A 17,587-nucleotide genomic window follows, 5' to 3' on the forward strand; every position below is an offset into this window, starting at 1 on the left:
TAGCAAGTTCCAAGCCAGCATAGACTACACAGAAACTGTGTCTCAAAAACAAGCAAACAAATCCTTAGAAATGCATGAAATTAAAACTTGTAAACAAATAATTTATGCTGATTTTTCTTATTTCATCAGCCACATAATTAAGTCTTAACTTCTGTTATAATTTCGTGCTATGTAGAGATGCATAACATATTATCAGCAACTGAATGAATGAATGAATCTATTTTATATACATTCTAAACCCCACAAGAATATTAGAAGGCACAAAATGTGATAAATTAAAAAGCAGTACACTCATTTGAAACTTCTTGATGCCTACTAAACACATATTTAAATAAATGGACTACTGTTGCATTTGGAGTAACCATACACTGTACATTTTAAAGGAAAAACTTATTAACATGTTGGCAAAACACCTATACACATAAAAAAAGTAACAAAGGGAGGAAGTGAGAGGGTAGAGCCAGAAAATGAAGGTGTGTGGGGAGAGCAAAAGCAGCAGCAGCAGCATGGTGCTGGGGACTGGAACATGGTTTGCCCTCACTGAAACTCTAGTTAAATTTTGATCCCCAAAAGATGGTTAGGTTGTTAAGGAGGATAAATAAACCAGAATTAATAGTGCACACTATAAAACTCAGGAGCCTAAGGCAGGAAAATCATGAGTTTGAGGCCAGGAAAACCCTATCACAAACAAAAGAGGGGGTCTTCTTGTGAGAATGATTGAAAATTCCTTGTGTTCTGTTTGTTTCTTGAGTGCCCATTTGTCCTCTTATTTTCTACAGGGTGAACAGCACAAGGCCCTCACACTACATACAGCCAAGCCCCAACAGAACTTTCCCTTTATAGACTAAACAATCAGTTGGACTAAGATAGTCATTGTTAAATGAAGATCATTTAAATCTAAAACACAAAATCGTATTTTACCATCTATTCTAGAGAATGCTTCTGATAAAATATGTACATATACAAGCTACAAAATATAAACTATATCTACATGTAAGTAACTTATACATTCTTCCAAACAAACATTAAAAACAAAAGCCCTAGGCTAGCAGTCAGTCAAAACTTGTCTTTTAGAACTCACAACTTTTTCTGTCTGCTTTCAAGGATACAACTACTGCGTTCTGCACCTTACCCTAGTGCTTTCCAAGCCCTTCACACTAGGGCACCTCTAAAAAACTGAAGTCGTTTCAGAAAGCACACCAGAAATAAATGGAAGCAGGTAGACATTCCCAGAAGCAACCCAGCTACACATACCACTTGTACTTCTTGGTGGTAAAAGGAATGTTGGCCAACTTTTAAAATTAATTGTTTATTCCTTGAGAATTTCGTACCTGCATCTAATCTACCCCCACTGTCTCCCTTCAATTCCTCCCCACTCCTCTGACTTTCACGTTCCTCATTTACACCACTGAACAAGTCTTTCTCTCTTCGTCCATAACAGAAAGAAGAAATTCAGTAAGAATATTTCAATACAATTATTTCCAGGAAGAGACAGATCGAGAGACTACAGAGCTCTAAGTAGGAAGGGGAAAGAAGAGAGCACAGTAGGAGGTAGCAGAGGCTTTTCAATGCCTTTGTAACTCTCTAATCCCAGCTTCTGTTGTTTTAATTCTACTTGGAAGATGAATGCTGATAAAGCTGCTTTAATGGATGGAGTAGCCAAAGAGAAGAAGAAAGAGGGAAATTTTGTAGTTTAAATCTCATGACTCCCCTGATTTGGAGAATCCAGGGTTTGTGCTTAGGCTGCCACCTGTCTATTCCACAGAGGTACTGAAAAGAGAAGCGTTTATAGAGGAGTCACTACGTTAGTCAGCTGCAGACCTTCACTCAAATCAAGCTTATCTGATCACAAGATCATTCAGCTGTCACCCACACTACTACCCTCCTCACAGATGCTTAACTGTTGGGCTCTACAACCTCCCAATGCCAAATATTTAGAGCCATTGACAAGTGTGATATTGGAAATAGTCTAATATTTAGTCCCAGCTTTAAAGCTCCTAAACACAAAGTCAGCTCATACAGAGAGCATAGAAAGGCTAAGCACTAACTCTGCAGCATCTATAAAGAGGAGAAAAACTGAAACCACTGGACAGTAAACTTGAAGACTTTTACTTAGAAAGAGAGAAACAGCACATGTTAAAAGGCAAACCAAAGCAGGTAACTACAGATTATGAAGAATTTGAAAGGAGAAGAACATATATGATTAAAATTCAATCTAAAGTATACAATTCAGTACCTGAAATGCTTCCAGTTTTCCTATAGCTAAGTGGAAATCCTAGGGAGGCCACGAGATTAGAAATATTCTGGCCTAAATTACAGTTCTACCATTCATTTATAAAACTAAATTTACCAACTACATTGCAATATCACTTAAGAACTGCTAGCTACACCCAGAATCAGAATAATTGAGTACAGATTTATATATTAAAGTAAACAACTAGTTTTCTTTCCTCAAAAACCAGACAGAACAAAATGACGTGCCTACAATTAAACACTACTTGGACATTTGTTACAATTCTGTATCCTCTTTCATTCTGGGCTCTTAATAACCTAAGAAAAAAACATTCCTTTGCATAAACTCATTAAGCTAACAAAAGACAGAAAAAGCACTATCAACCTAAGATGTTCTATTTCAAGATTCCACAATAAAAGTAGCATCCATCAATCACACTCACTTTCTTCTAGCTTCATGGAACCTGAAGGGGTGTTTCCTGTTTCATCCAGGTTTCCTTCTCCACCTCCTCTGGATCTGGAATTCCAGACTTTGATGACTTCCACATCATTGTCACTACCACTTCCACTTGAGCTACTATCCTTTTTCCCTTTTTTACCCTTTGTTTTCTTCTTTCTAAAAAAAGGAAAAAAAGAAAAAGAAAGAAAGAAAATTCCTTGTTAGGAAAACATTTTAAGGCTATGAAGCCAATTCCTAGAAGACAACCCACAAGTACAGGTTTTTGAATGTACCAGCATAGGTAATAAAGTACTCAATTTACTTTGCATACTCATCTGAGCTTAAGCTCATGGAGGTTTCATCAGAATCTGAAGCTATAAATTCATCCATACTATCTTCATCAAAATAACCCTAGACAAAAAAAGACATATGTTTTAGTAGCCCATTTCAACATATACTAGAAATTCAAACACTTCATTTCACGTCAATTAACTGATATAAATAAATAAGGACTAAGGAACTATTGACGACTGGAAGAAACAATGGCTATTTAACAGGATTATAGAACAGGAGGTCCTGTATGGGAAGAAGGAAAAAACAGTAGAAACATGAAGAAAACCAAAGTCTGCTGTGCTGTAGCAAAGTTATTTTCTTGGTTCAGATAAATTACTATGGTTATACGAGATATTAACATTAGGAGAAACTGAACTAAAAGTATAAAGGAACTCCTTGAGCCATTTTCCTATTATAAATGTGTGTCACCATACCCAGCAAGAGATCGATTGTTTATTTTTGTGGAAATAGGGTCTCTTGTACTATAGACTGGCTATAAACTCCCTATATAGCCAAGGATGACTCCAAAATTCAGATCCTTCTACTTCCACTCTCAAGTGTTGGAATTATAGATGCATGCCACTTTGCCTGGTTTCTGTGTTACTAGAGATCGAACCCAGGGTATCATGCATGCTAAATACTCTACCTATTGAGCTACATTCCCAGCCCAAGTTTTGTCATTGGGGATCAAAACTAAGGGCCCTGTGCTTACTAGACCAGCATTCAGTTAGTGAGATATGCCTCTACCCCTCTAAAAAAGTTCAAAGGGTTCAATACAAGAACATTTAGGACTGGGGATATAGTCTCCTTGGGTTCAAATTCGAACCCATAAACATTTAATGATTGATCCTCTAAGTATAATGAATTCAAGACAGCAGAAATAAGCTAGGCATGGTAGCCACGAGATGGAGGCTAAAGTGGGCTACACATTAGTTTCAGGTTATCCAGGCATATAGAATAAGACCCCCTTCTCAATGACAACAAAAAGACATGTAAATGAACTAAAAAGAAGCTGAATTAATGAAATGGTGTTGGCAAATATTACTTTAAGGCGTGTTACTTTTGTTTATGTTGCATTTGTTTACCTCTGTGAAGCTGTGCTACTGTGCCTGTCTAAAACACCTGATGGTCTGATAAAGAACTGTATGGCCAATAGCAAGGCAGGAGAAAGGATAGGTGGGGCTGGCAGGCAGAGAGAATAAATGGAAGGAGAAATCTGGGAGGAGAAGAAGAAAGAGCAAGAGAAGGAGAGGAGGAGGAGGACATCAGGGGCCAGCCACCCAGCTACACAGCCACAGAGTAAGAGTAGTACAAAAATAAATCCCAAAGGCAAATGTAGGTGGAAATAAAGAAATTTAAGTTAAGAAAAGCTGGCAAGAAACAAGCCAATCTAAGGCTGGGCATTCATAATTAAGAATAAGCCTTCATGTGTATATTTATTTAGCAGCTGGGTGACAAGCCCCTCAAAAGAGAAAAAAAACCAACAAAATAGAAAGTTGCTTCACGTATAGAGACTATAAAAAATAACGTTTAAACAATTTGAGGAACCTCATTTACCTTATTTTCTTTGCTAATGTAGTCCAGCTGCAAACACCAGGGATGAGTCCAGATTCTACTTAGCATCTGAAAATCCTGAAAGAGCTTTGCGCCTGCCTTTCCTCTTCCGCCTTCAGTGCTATTGCCTACGCCTGACAAAGAAACCGCAGTTGAAGACACAAAGAATTCTCCATTTCCACCATGGTGATTCCATACTGGATTATCCACAGCACACACCCTTTTCTAAGTGTCAAAAGGCTTATAAAATCTTATTTCATACTATTAATATTTTGAAACACATTAAGTAAATAAGATTGTAGGAGAAACCCTCTACAGAAACGACTACAATATGAAAGAAGAACTATGTGGTAAGGAGATATATATATATATGATTTGGTTTCTTTTGAGACAGAACCTAATATAGTACAAGAGGACTTCAAATTCCTGATGCTCTGGTTTCCACCACCAAGTGCTGAGAATGCAGGTGCACACTACTAGACTCAGCAATTCTGAAAAGTAAACATGGGTACTTGGAATGTAATTGGCCCCCAAAAGCTCACAGGGAATGGCACTCTTGGGAGTGGTGGTTTTGGTGGAGTAGGTGTGGCCTTAGAGGAAGTATGTCACTGTGGAGGCAGGTTTTGAGGTCTCATACATGCTCAAGCCACATCCAGTATGTCACTTTACTTCCTGGATCAAGATGTAGCTCTCAGCTCCTTCTCTAGCACCATGTCTGCCTGTCCACCACCATATCCCACCATGATGATAATGGACTGAACCTCTCAAACTGTAGGCCACCCGATTAAATGTTTTCCTTTATAAGAGTTGTCATGGTCATGGTGTCTCTTCACAGCAATAGAAACCCTAACTAAGACAGAAGTGATAAAATACAGCAAGTAAAATATCTAAATTTTTGAAATAATGACAACTATAAATATCAGTAGCAAAAGTAGGTAAAATAATTTCTGATTTTAGTCACAACAGTCATAATTACTAATACAAACTATAATCTGTTACCAATCCCATAATGGGGGGCACACTGTAATTTTAATTAAAGGTCACTAAAAATACAGACTTCTTCCTTGGATTTTTGAAATCTCCTAAATTGTATCCATGGTCTCTTTATCTATTACAGGGAGATAAGCCTTGCTCCATCCAGATAGACCTCCAGTAATTCTTTCCAACTATGATGACTAAAATGGCTACTTTCAAAAATTACGCTTTTGATATACAAAATATAAATAAGAGAAGGGGAGGAGAATATGCTAGGCAAAGACAGATAAGTAATAGTGATCTTACTGCTATGGGAGGAAAAACCAAAGACTTGAAATCCACAGAAATACAGAATAATTGCCAGAAGCAAGGGAGTGGAGAAAATGAAGAGATGGAAGGCAATAGGTACAAAACTTCAGTCACATATGATAAATACTATACAGACATAGTATGGTTAATAATATACCATAAATCACTAAGAGTGATTTTAAGCATTTTTACCATACACAAAATATATGAGAAAAGAATAGGCATACTTGATCAGCTATATTAATTTTCTTGCTATGTAGATGTACACATTAAAACATACTGTACACCTTAAATACACACAAAAATATTCTGTGTCATTTTGTCCTTTAAACTTACTGAGGCTTGTCTTGATCTCTATATAGTCTATCTTGGTCACTGTTGCACATGCACTTGAATGGATGTTCTGTGGATGCTGGACAGCGTTCAATAAGGGTGCCTTAAGTCTAGTTCAAATGTTGTTCAAGTCATTGAAGTCCACTGATGATCTGCCTAGCTGTTTAGCCATCGCTAAAAGCCTTTTGTGTTCCTTAGCTATTATTGGCCAAAGAAGAAAAATATGAAGGCTATTAAAAATTGGAAAACTTGAGGCCAATGAGAGGCTGGGAAAGGCACCAACACGTTACGACAGCATGATCTCCAGGACCCACATATGGTAGGAGAGAACTGAGCTTTACAGGCTGTGGTCTAAACTCTACAGGAGTACCATGGTCCAAATGTGTACACATACACACACAAAAATAAATAAATAAATAAATGTGCACACCTTTAGTCACAGTACCCAGGAAGCAGAAGCAAGTACATATCTACGAGTGTGAGGCCAATCTGGTTTACATGTAGGTTTCAGGCTAGCAAGAGAATCTGAAAACAGAACTGAAAAAGAATGTGGTAGCACAAGCCTATGATCTTAGGATTTGATATGCAGAGGCAAGAGGACCATACATTTAAACAGTTCTGGCTACATAGAACATTTGAAGCCAGCTTGGGTGGTAGTGGAATATTAGTACTTGGGAGGAAGAAGCTGGCTCATCTCTGTGAGTTTGAGGCCAGTCTGGTCTACAGAGCTAGTTCCAGGACAGCCAGAGCTGTTACACAGAAACCCTGTCTTGAAAAACCAAAAAAAAATATGGAAACACCTTACAGGAGCTAGTTCTACAGTTAGTTTATCTCAAAATGTGTACTAATAAAATAATGCCCTTTAAACATAAAAATCAGATTTTATAGCCTCTAATATTTATTAAGAGTTAATTAGTGGTAATCAAGACAATTTTTATTATAATAAACACTTAGGTTGACATCACACACCTAATATGAAGTGCCCAAGAGAATTCCATATAATCAACAATAACTGAAAAGAATATCTGATATTAAATTATCTCATCAATGCAGGCCCATAAAAGTGAAGAAAGTGGCTTACTTTGCATGTGTAAACATGTTTTACATCAGTTGAAATGGAAACCTGTAATTCCATCATTTTCTAATTGGCTTCACTATTCAGGCATTACACACAGCACTGCCGAACTGTCCTCTAAAGGAGTTGTGCTTAATAAATACTGTGATGTGCTTACTCTGATATGTGATGAAAGGAAATGATTACAGATACTACAGAGATCTTGTTCACATTACCCTACAGTTCAACACAAGCTGTGTGTAATTTAAGAGTTTAAAAAGCCTCTAGTATAAACTGTATTAGAATGAGATCACAGAATAATAAAATCTTCATGCTGTTCACTTGAAAAAGAGAAAAATTCTGGAGGAAAACTAACCCTTAATCTAAACCTTTATATCAAAGGAATATCAGGAACTATGGTCAAAAGGGCTTCAGGATACATGGCAACAAGGAAGTATGCCTAAAATCCATCAGAAATGTGAAAAAAAAGATGAAAGAATTATTGGGGCTTAGAAACTGGAATGATCAAATCAACTAAAGCAAATACAGTTTAAAGAAATGCTACAGAAAATCTTGAAATTATATAATACATAGGAAATCATAAAGAATAAATAAACAACAATAACTAAATATAACTTTGGAAAATAAGTCACTGCATTTTTCTTTCAAAGACTTATTAAAATAGCAAAGTATGATGCATGCCTTTACTTCCAGTACTCAAAGAGCAGAAAGGAGAGGATCACGAGTTCAAGGTCATCCTGAGATATATAGCAATATATTCTATATATATTAATTATAAAATTTACAAATGAAAAGTAAAAAATCCAGTGACTTTTACACTAGTCACAAATATGTGCAACTACTGTCACAATTCAGAGAATTTGGGTTGCTGGAGCCTTGGTTGTTCTTTTTGCAGTGCTGGGTATTGATCCTAGAGTTTCACACTTGCTAGCTAAGCACCTTACCTTTGAGCTGTCTTAATCCCATAATTGAGCTTGAAATGCTTTCACCACCACCACAAAACTCTGCACTACTTAGCCTCCATCTCCCCATTCCCTCCTTTCCACAGCCCTTAGTCACAATCTAATGGATCTGCAGATTTTTCGAACACTCGATATGTCGTATCAGCAGAATCAGAAACATGTAGTCATTTATGTATGGCTTCTTTTCATGTTTGCAGATACTAGCATGTACCAGCAAACTCTTTCCTTATTGCCAATAATACCCATTACATGTATTCATGTTTCATCATCTATTCATTTTGTTAACAAACATGAATTGTTTCTGCACTTTGGCTATTTATGAAAAATGTTGCCATCAACATTGAAATTAAAATTTCATTTCAATTGTGTATACATCTAGGAGTAGAACCAGTATGCAATTCCTCTACATTTTGGCCACTTTTTACTTTCCTTTTATCATACCTATTCTAGTTCATGTAAAGTTCATCCATCACTGTACACCTAACCTTGCATTCATTTCCTGAGTAATATTTATGAGTAAATGTCATTTGTTTATATTCTTTGGAGAAATGTCTTCTCAATTCCTTAACACCCACTTAGACTTTCAGGAAGGGGAAATTTGACATACTTTCACTATATAATCCAGGCTGGCCTGAAGTTCATGATCCTCTCCTATCCAAGCCTACCCAGTATTAGGATTGTATGTGTGTATTACTACCACACCCAGCAGGGATGTCCATTTATGGCTGAGTGGCAAAAGTCACTTATAGGGGTTCTACCTTATTAGATAGGCTTCACATATATTATCTCTTATCACAAGTTGTCTTTCATCTGTGGTGGGTATTGTGTTCCCTGAAATATTGTGTGTTCCCCGAAATAAACATATCTGGGGTCAGAGAACAGACAGCCACTAGAACAGAGCAAGAAATGGTGGCTAGAAAATGGGAAGAGTAAGCCATAACAGAAGTTGGGAAGTGGTGGTACACACCTTTAATCCCAGCACTTGGGAGGCAGAGCCAGGTAGATCTCTGTGAGTTCAAGGCCACTTTAGAAACAGCTAAGCATGGTGACCCACGCCTTTAATCCCAGAAACCCAACCTTTAACCCTAGGGAGTGGGGGCAGAAAGAGAAAGGTATATAAGGCGTGAGGGCCAGGAACTAAGGGTTAAGCATTTAGTTAGTTAAGCATTTGGCTGGAGAAGTATTCGGGTTTTGGAGCAACACAGTTCAGCTGCGAGCCATTGGGGTGAGGATTCAGAAGCTTCCAGCCTGAGGAAACAGGATCACCTGAGGAACTAGCAAGGTGAGATAGCTGTGGCTTGTTCTGCTTCTCTGATCTTCCAGCATTCACCCCAATAACTGGCCTCGGGTTTTTGTTCTTATTAATAAGAACGCTTTAAGATTCATGTTACATTCATCTTTTTTTAAATTGAGACAGAGCTTTACTGTGTAGCATAGGCTGGTGGAGAACTTGCTACAATGCCGAGGCTGCAATCAAACCTGAGATCCTCCTGCTGCAGCCTCATGAGCACCTGGATCACAGGCCATGTGTCACCAGACCAGGTTAGTTTTAGTTCTTAAATATAGGTCTTCGCTCTTTTTGTTAATGAACTGAATGAGATAGTACATGGCTGTGTATGTCATCCTCATTGGGAGTATGAGATGAGATTGCTGGCTTGAGCCCAAGAGTACATACAGGACAGCCTAGTGAACACAATAAGACCCTATCCAAAAGGGGGAAAGATGAATGGGAGAAGAAGGGAAGACATGAAAGGGAGGCAGGAGAGGTTAAGAAAAAGGGAGGACAGAGAAGGCGGTTCATGTTCAGTTTTGTTTGTTTCTTAGTTTTTTGAGACAGGGCTTCTCCATGTAGTCCTGGTTGTCCTGAAACTCATTTTGTAGACCAGGCTGGCCTCGACCTCACAGACATCCACTTGCCTCTGCCTCCAAGTGCTTGCATTAAAGGCTGTGCCACCATGCCCAGTCAGATATGTTTTTTTTCTTTTAGATGAGACATTTACTAGGTTTTCTTACTCCGTGAAGCCTGCCCCATCTCTCCCTTTCCTTCTTCCTATCTTTTCTTTTCCTTTCTCCTTGCATACTCCCTCAACTTGGTCTCACAATGTAGCTAGCTATCCTAGAATTCACAAAGACATGCCTGCTACCATTCTTAGCTAAGCATCTCTCTTAGAACATCCATGGGTCTCCTGTATCTCAGGAAGGCTTCAAATCCGTATGTATCAGAGAACGGCCTTGAATTCTCAATCCTGCTGCCGCCACCTCCTAAACACAGGGATTACAGGTAAGTGCCACCAAGTCTGGTTTCTTTTTTTTTAAACGATAACTGAATGCAGGTGGGTGGAAGGGCAACTTTTCTTCTATATTTACTCTTCCTGTATGCACTCTTCAGTAGGGGCCGATGAGGAGAAACCTAACTCCAAACCAGAGATTAGGTTTTCTTATGTAAAGCAGCATAACATCAAGTACACTGGGTAGGACACATAGATGAAAAAAAAACCCAATACCTGTGCATTCTAGTTTTTAAAGGGATACTGAGAAGACTGAACTAATGGTACTTCAGTCAACATTTAGGCATTTCTCTGGGTTTTTTAATTATAACATGGAGAGCATTATATGCTTTGCTTTGTATTTGGCCTTCAAACTCTGTGATCTTGGTAACTAAGACACAATTTCATGGATTTAATTTATATACCTTTCAATACAAATGTAGTTGGATATTTTAAAAACTACTCTGAAATTTTTTGTTTTCTTTTACATATTTATGCCACATGCATAATTCTACTGAACTATCAGGGTTTTTTGTTTCATTGTTTGTTGTTGTTTGTTTTGTTTTTCAAGACAGGGCTTCTCCGTGTAGCCCTGGCTGTCCTGGAATTAATTCACTCTATACACCAGGCTGGCCTCAAAGATTCTCCTGCCTCTGCCTCCCAAGTGCTAGGACTAACAGCGTGTGTCACCACACCTGCCTGAACTACTAGCTCTTAACAAATTAAAGGCTTTACTCACATATTCACAGAAACTTGTGGGGATTTTCTTGTATATTTTTGGGGGAGCTGAAAATGAAGCTGAAGTTCCTATGTATGCAAGCCAGGGGTACTTCCACTAAACATTTACTGCTTTAAGTTTATCCCTTGAACTTAGCTTAATAGTCATTTTGATTATAAATATTGTAATTTTAAGCATACTTATTTCATTCAAATATAAAACTAAAATGAAAAACCAAATAAAAATTTTAAAAATGGCAAAATTACTAAGACTACATTCTTCAGACCAAGAACATATGCATAGAGAAGATGAAAACCACTGAGTGTATTTGTTACCTGTTAAGTGATCTAAGTAGTACTGGTAGAGCTTGCACTGAATAGCAGTCATTCTCACAGCTAATACATACTCATGTTTTGGAGGCAAGAACTTTGTTAATGCTGTATAGTCTTTCCTCTGCAATTAACAAGAAGACAGAATGAAAATCAGTTATCTAAACATCTAAAATTTGCTTGAAGAGCTGTCATATGTTAGAATCGACAGACACATATATAATATTTTCTTAAAGATATTTACCCACTCGAATCATAACAGGAAGCACACATGACTATATTCAATGTATTTCATGCCTAGATAATACGATACAGTGGTTAAAGAAAAAATACTGCAACAAGCTCATCACATGCGATCATTTGACAAAATTCAACTTTTAAAGAGGATTTTCTCTGTACTTAAAAAAAATGTACAAGCTGCTGGCAGTGGCGCAGGCCTTGAATCCCAGCACTCGGGAGGCAGAGGCAGGCAGATCTCCTTGAGTTCGAGGCCAGCCTGGTCTACAGAGTGAGATCCAGGACAGGCACCAAAACTACACAGAGAAATCCAGTTTCAGGAAAAAAAAAAAAAAGAAAGAAAGAAAAAGAAAAAGTACAAGTAGGAGAAGTTATGTGGTAAGTAATACTGTCAAAAATGACTTGCTTTTCACATAAATCATAGGAATCAAAAGTGTCACACAGGCACAGTGTTGTCACACACCTTTAATTCCAGCACTCAGGAGACAAAGCAGGTGGATATTTGAGTTCGAGGCCAGCCTGGCTTACAAAGCAAGTTCCAGGACAACCAAGGCTGTTACTCAGAGAAACCCTGTCTCAAAAAAATATAAAACAGCTGGGCGGTGGTAGTGCACACCTTTAATCCCAGCACTTGGGAGGCAGAGGCAGGCGGATCTCTGTGAGTTTGAGGCCAGCCTGGGCTACCAAGTGAGTTCCAGGAAAGGCACAAAGCTACACAGAGAAACCCTGTCTCGAAAAACATATATATATATATATATATATATATATATATATATAAAAAAGTGTCACGTAGCCAAGTGTTGAGGCACATGCCTGTGATCCTAACACTTGAGCTGCTGAGGCAAGAGGATCAAGGGTTCTAAGCCAGCCTAGGTAACATAAAGAAAACCCATTTCAAAGCAGGAAAAAGAAAAAAAAGGAAAAACACACACATACACACATAAAACCCAAATTCTAAGGCAATCAGAGTTGTGTGTCAAACAGTAACACATAACTTCTGAAGCAATGTTTGCCCCTCTGAGAAAATAAGCCATGTACAAAAAACACCAATGAAATCATTTTACTATAGGGACAGAAAAAAATACTAATAATTGCTAAATACAAATAACTGCTTAAAACAAAACAAAAGCAACCAAAAAAACCTTACTACCTGGGTAGTAATAGCAATAAAGTACTGCTGGGGTGTGGTGGAGGCATGCCTTTAAGCCCAGCACTCAGGAGGCAGAAGCAGGTGGATCTGTGAGTTCACCGCCAACCTGGGATACAGAGCAAGATCCAGGACAGGCACCAAAATGAGACAGAGAAACCCTGTCTCAAAAAGACAAAAAACAAACAAAAAAACCAAGTACTTAATAGTACATGTAGCCAACCTGATCAACTATGACTGTTTTCTATGATAGCATTATAGCCATCTAAAAGATAGCCTATGTCACTGTGGAACATTTTTGTAGCTACCTTTCATGTTTAGTGTCCTAAGAGAGAATGTAGATCTTAAAATCTCTGAATTGATAGCTAGATATTTACCTATCTATAAACATCGATTCACCAACAGTTTTATTTAAATAACACTATTAACCTATTCAGTATATACCTGAAAGTAATAAAACTGGTGTGTGCATGTGTATGTGCAATGTATTTGTGAATGGATGTATAAATGAAGTATGAATGATGTGTGTGCCACAGCATATATGCCCAGAGGACAACTCTGTGGAGCAGATTTTCTCTTTCCACCTTTCCATGAATTACAGGGATTAAACTGTAAGGTGGTTACCAAGCTTGTGCAATAAGCACTTTCATCCACTAAGCCATCTTGCCAGCCCCTAAAATGGTGTATTAAGGATTACTTTAAAATCAGCTCCACTCTTAATTCATACTAGCCTCTACTACAGCTATTTTAATAATAAAGTTCTGAACACCATGTCATAGCACATGTAAGAATTTCTTAATCATAACGGCTATGTTTCTTCCGAAATCCCTTTTCTTAGGGCAACGAATTTAAACATGAACATAGCAAAATATGAGGCAAGAGCATTAATCAACTATGTTCTTAAACTGTTGAAACATTACAGATATAATTTTCAAACTGAAACAGAAACAGAAACAAAACAAGCTTAAACTGCGAAAATGCTTTGGGGTTGCGATGCCATTGTTTGGAACACGTCCGTACCTGAACACACCCGGCTAGCATCTCATAGAGAATATGGGCACGTTTCTTCATCACTCTCACGTCTACCATGGTAGAATCTGCACACTGACCATTTTGGATTGGATTTATAAATCGATTCCTGAACTCCTTGATGGATCCAAGCAAATTTTCCTTGATAAAGTTAACCATGCAATGATCTAAGAGACAAGACATTGATTCATTAATAACATTAATGATAGAAAGACCCAGAAAAACCCAATATATTGCTCATGCAAAAAGCTCATCTCATAAAAGGAAGAGAAATGGGAAGCAAGAGGGGAGGGGGGAAAAGCCTCGTTTAGGAAAAAACCTGGTTCTAAGTGTGGTCTAGAACTAGATAAATCATATGAGAAACTTTCACAAACCCATAAATCCTAGCCCTAAAAAGTGGTTGATTCTAATTACTATTCTTGACGTGCAAAAAAAAAAAAAAAAGCCAACAAGTGTATATAACCCTAATGACGATTGTATGGTCAGTGAGGGCATCTTATAAAGAAAATATAAATACCAAGTAAAAATAATAAAAGTAGGTAATAAGCTATTGTGGCTAAATTATGCAGCTAATTCAGTTTTTGATTCAGCCATCAATTACCCAATATTAAATAGCACCACAATGTCAAATAGCATTTCTATAAAAAGGAGAATAGAAGAACAATGGGGGAAAATGAACAAACAAATCAAAAAGCCTGACAAAATGTGGAACTCTTTAATGGCAATTGCAATTTGCTAAGGAAGCTCTTGTTCCATCGCATAAAAATGAAGGAAATTCACAAGGCAACTTTCTGTTTATTTCAGTTCTGTCTTCAGCCTGAACAAATGCTAATCTGACACAGATTTGGCAGACTTCCCCTTTTCTCATCTACATCTTCCAAAAATGTTCACAATTGGCCTTTCTTTTTATATTTTTTGCACGGGGAGACAATGTCTCACTGTGTAGTTTTGGCTAGTCTTGAACTCACAAAGATAAACCTCCTTAGTGACGGGATCAGAGATGTATACTACCACACCCCCAGCCTGTTTGTTTCCTTACTAGTACTTCCTTGTAAGACATGGTGAATAACCACATGCACATGGTGTATATATGAAAGCAATTGCTGAAGAATTCTGATACTTTTGAAGTATTTGAATTGTCTTAGTCATCAGCATATGTCTTGACAGTGGTCTGCTACTCATATTGATATAGCATTTCATTCTACAAGCATGTTGTTCTTTTACAGAAGAATCAACTACAGATCATGGTTAGGGAATACAACAACAGAAGAAAGGAAAATGACAAAGTTGCAAAACTTTAAGAGTCAATAGCAGCATTCTACAGCATGACCTAGATTAACTCACACTCAATTAGGTTATTCTGAAGTGGTGTTCCTGTTAAAATAATCCTCCTCCTCGATCGTATAGAGTTCATCGCTTTTGAAACAGCAGATGCTTCATTTTTTAGAATATGGCCTTCATCACAAACAACAAAATCAGGACCTATAAAAATATACACAAAACAATGCTTAATTCAAATACAATGAAACTAAAAATTGTTGTCTATGGAAGTATCTATGGTTAATCATTTTACACTGCTGATCTTGAAAGGTAAAGCAAAATCATTACAAGCACAATCATATTTTATGTGCCACTGTGCATGGTTGAAATGGCACTAATTCATATTAATCAAATCCCCACAGCCAAATATTAAAGAGCTACTATAAATAGTATTTAAGGTCTATAAACCTTGAAGAATAAAGCTTAAAGATTGTACCAAGAGAGCCAGGTGGCGGCAGCATATATCTTTAATCCCAGCACTCACTCAGGAAGCAGATGCAGGACGATCTGTGAGTTCGAGGCCAGCCTGGTCTACAAAGTGAGTTCCGGGACAGCCAAGGCCACACAGAGAAACCTTGCCCCCCACCCGAAAACAACAACAACAACAACAACAAAAAACAACCAAACAAACAAAAAGACAGAGAAATATTAGTGAAGGTTATCCCTAACAGATTTGGGTATTCATTTTGCAGGATGACCAAAAAAAAGCTTTCGGGACTAAGATACATTAGAATGCTTTTAAGCATTCTAACAATTAGAATTAAATATCTTCAAAGATAATATTTTGGCACTAGATTACATTAAAATTATCACCAAGAATAAAGAATAACTTATATACATGAAAAGACAACTATCAAACCCTGTAAGAAATAATATAGGGCTGAAAGAAGAGCTGGCACAGTAGTTATAAGAACTTGCTGGTCTTCCAGAGGAACTGGGTTCCACCTACAGCACCCACATCGTGGCTCAGAACCATCCTTAACTCCATTTCCAAGGGATCTGACACACTCTTCTGGCCTCCACAAGCAACAGGCATGAACCTGGTGCACAAAAATACGTGCAGGCAAAACACCCAAACACATAAGTAAGAATAAATATTTTAAAAAGGAAATGATATAACGACTCACAAGAAGCCACACATAATTTGCAGCATGTTTCAAATAATTAACCACTAATTGCTGGAACCATTTTAATTAATAAAGTTAAGCAGGTTGTTAAACTGGTATGGACAGGGAGAGAAACTGCCTTCTAACAAAACCATACTATTTAAAAGTGACTCTCAAAAATATGTTATAGCCTTATTATTCATTCATGCATGCATGTTCTACATTTTAATTTCTAGGAATTGATCTGAAATATATACTTGTAGAAGTGCTCAAAATACATACAAAAAAAAAAAAAAAGAATGCTTTTGCACCACTTGTGTGGGGAGGAATTAGAAACAACCTGAAAGCTATCAAAGGAGGTCTACCAAAGAGTGAGTTCACCTGTGGCTTAATGTAGTAATTTAGCGATGTTCAGACCTCAAAAGACATGCTAAATAACAGTTCGATAGAAACTAATAAATTAACAGTTCAATAGAAATGTCCCTCACTTGACAAGCTAATTTCTGATAAACACATCTTAAGTTGAAAATTCACTTAATAAACTTAACCTACTAAATTCTTTATAAACCTACTGAATATCATAGCTTAACAACAAAAGTTATTATATAATATTGGTTGCTTAGTCTTGCAACATGAATGAATGAAAGTTACACATTGCACTTTTTAGAGGACTTCTTTTTCTGAGTCAGAATCTCCTACATACCAGGCTGGCTTGGAATCCACTATGGACAAAAAATAATAATTTTGATTTCTAGTTCTCCTACTTCCACCTTCCAAGTGCTGGGATTACAGGTGTGTGCCAATGGACCCCATGTTAAAGCTTGCACTTGAAGGCAATATCCTTCTGAGCATCACCAGCTCAGAAACATTAAAATTCTAAATTTGAAGTATAGTTACTACCAAATACAGATAGCCTTCATATAATCATAAAGCCAAAAAAAAATCTGAAAGTGAACCAAACAGAATCCATCATAAGTCTAGAGTTGTTTACATCATGAAATGCATTTCCATTTAAATAACTACCTCAAGTGCATCAGAGGGCATCTATACAAATACTTCACTGCTTAAATGCTACACACACACACACACACACACACACACACACACACACACACACACACACAGAGGTGGGGGTATATATCTTGCCCAAGGAAAAGTCTTACAATGTCTGGCATGATAAGAGTATTTTATCTAGAAACTTCAGGATATCCAAATAGTCTAT

General features: G+C 37.4%; 1 protein-coding gene across 6 annotated transcripts in view; it reads right to left on the reverse strand.

Moving 5' to 3' along the window:
- Atrx (ATRX chromatin remodeler) overlaps nt 1–17,587 on the reverse strand; it is a 180,338-nt gene that overhangs the window by 45,353 nt on the left and 117,398 nt on the right. For all 6 annotated transcript variants that reach the window (XM_036175690.1, XM_036175694.1, XM_036175691.1 and 3 more), the window contains 6 exons: nt 15,284–15,421; nt 13,931–14,106; nt 11,533–11,650; nt 4,562–4,692; nt 2,994–3,082; nt 2,676–2,848 (listed from right to left, as the gene is read on the reverse strand). In XM_036175690.1, coding sequence (XP_036031583.1) covers nt 2,676–2,848; nt 2,994–3,082; nt 4,562–4,692; nt 11,533–11,650; nt 13,931–14,106; nt 15,284–15,421 — 825 coding nt within the window. The remainder of the gene's footprint in view (nt 1–2,675; nt 2,849–2,993; nt 3,083–4,561; nt 4,693–11,532; nt 11,651–13,930; nt 14,107–15,283; nt 15,422–17,587) is intronic.

The sequence above is a fragment of the Onychomys torridus genome, chromosome X (genome assembly GCF_903995425.1).
Source record: "Onychomys torridus chromosome X, mOncTor1.1, whole genome shotgun sequence".
In the NCBI taxonomy this organism is placed as follows: domain Eukaryota; kingdom Metazoa; phylum Chordata; class Mammalia; order Rodentia; family Cricetidae; genus Onychomys; species Onychomys torridus.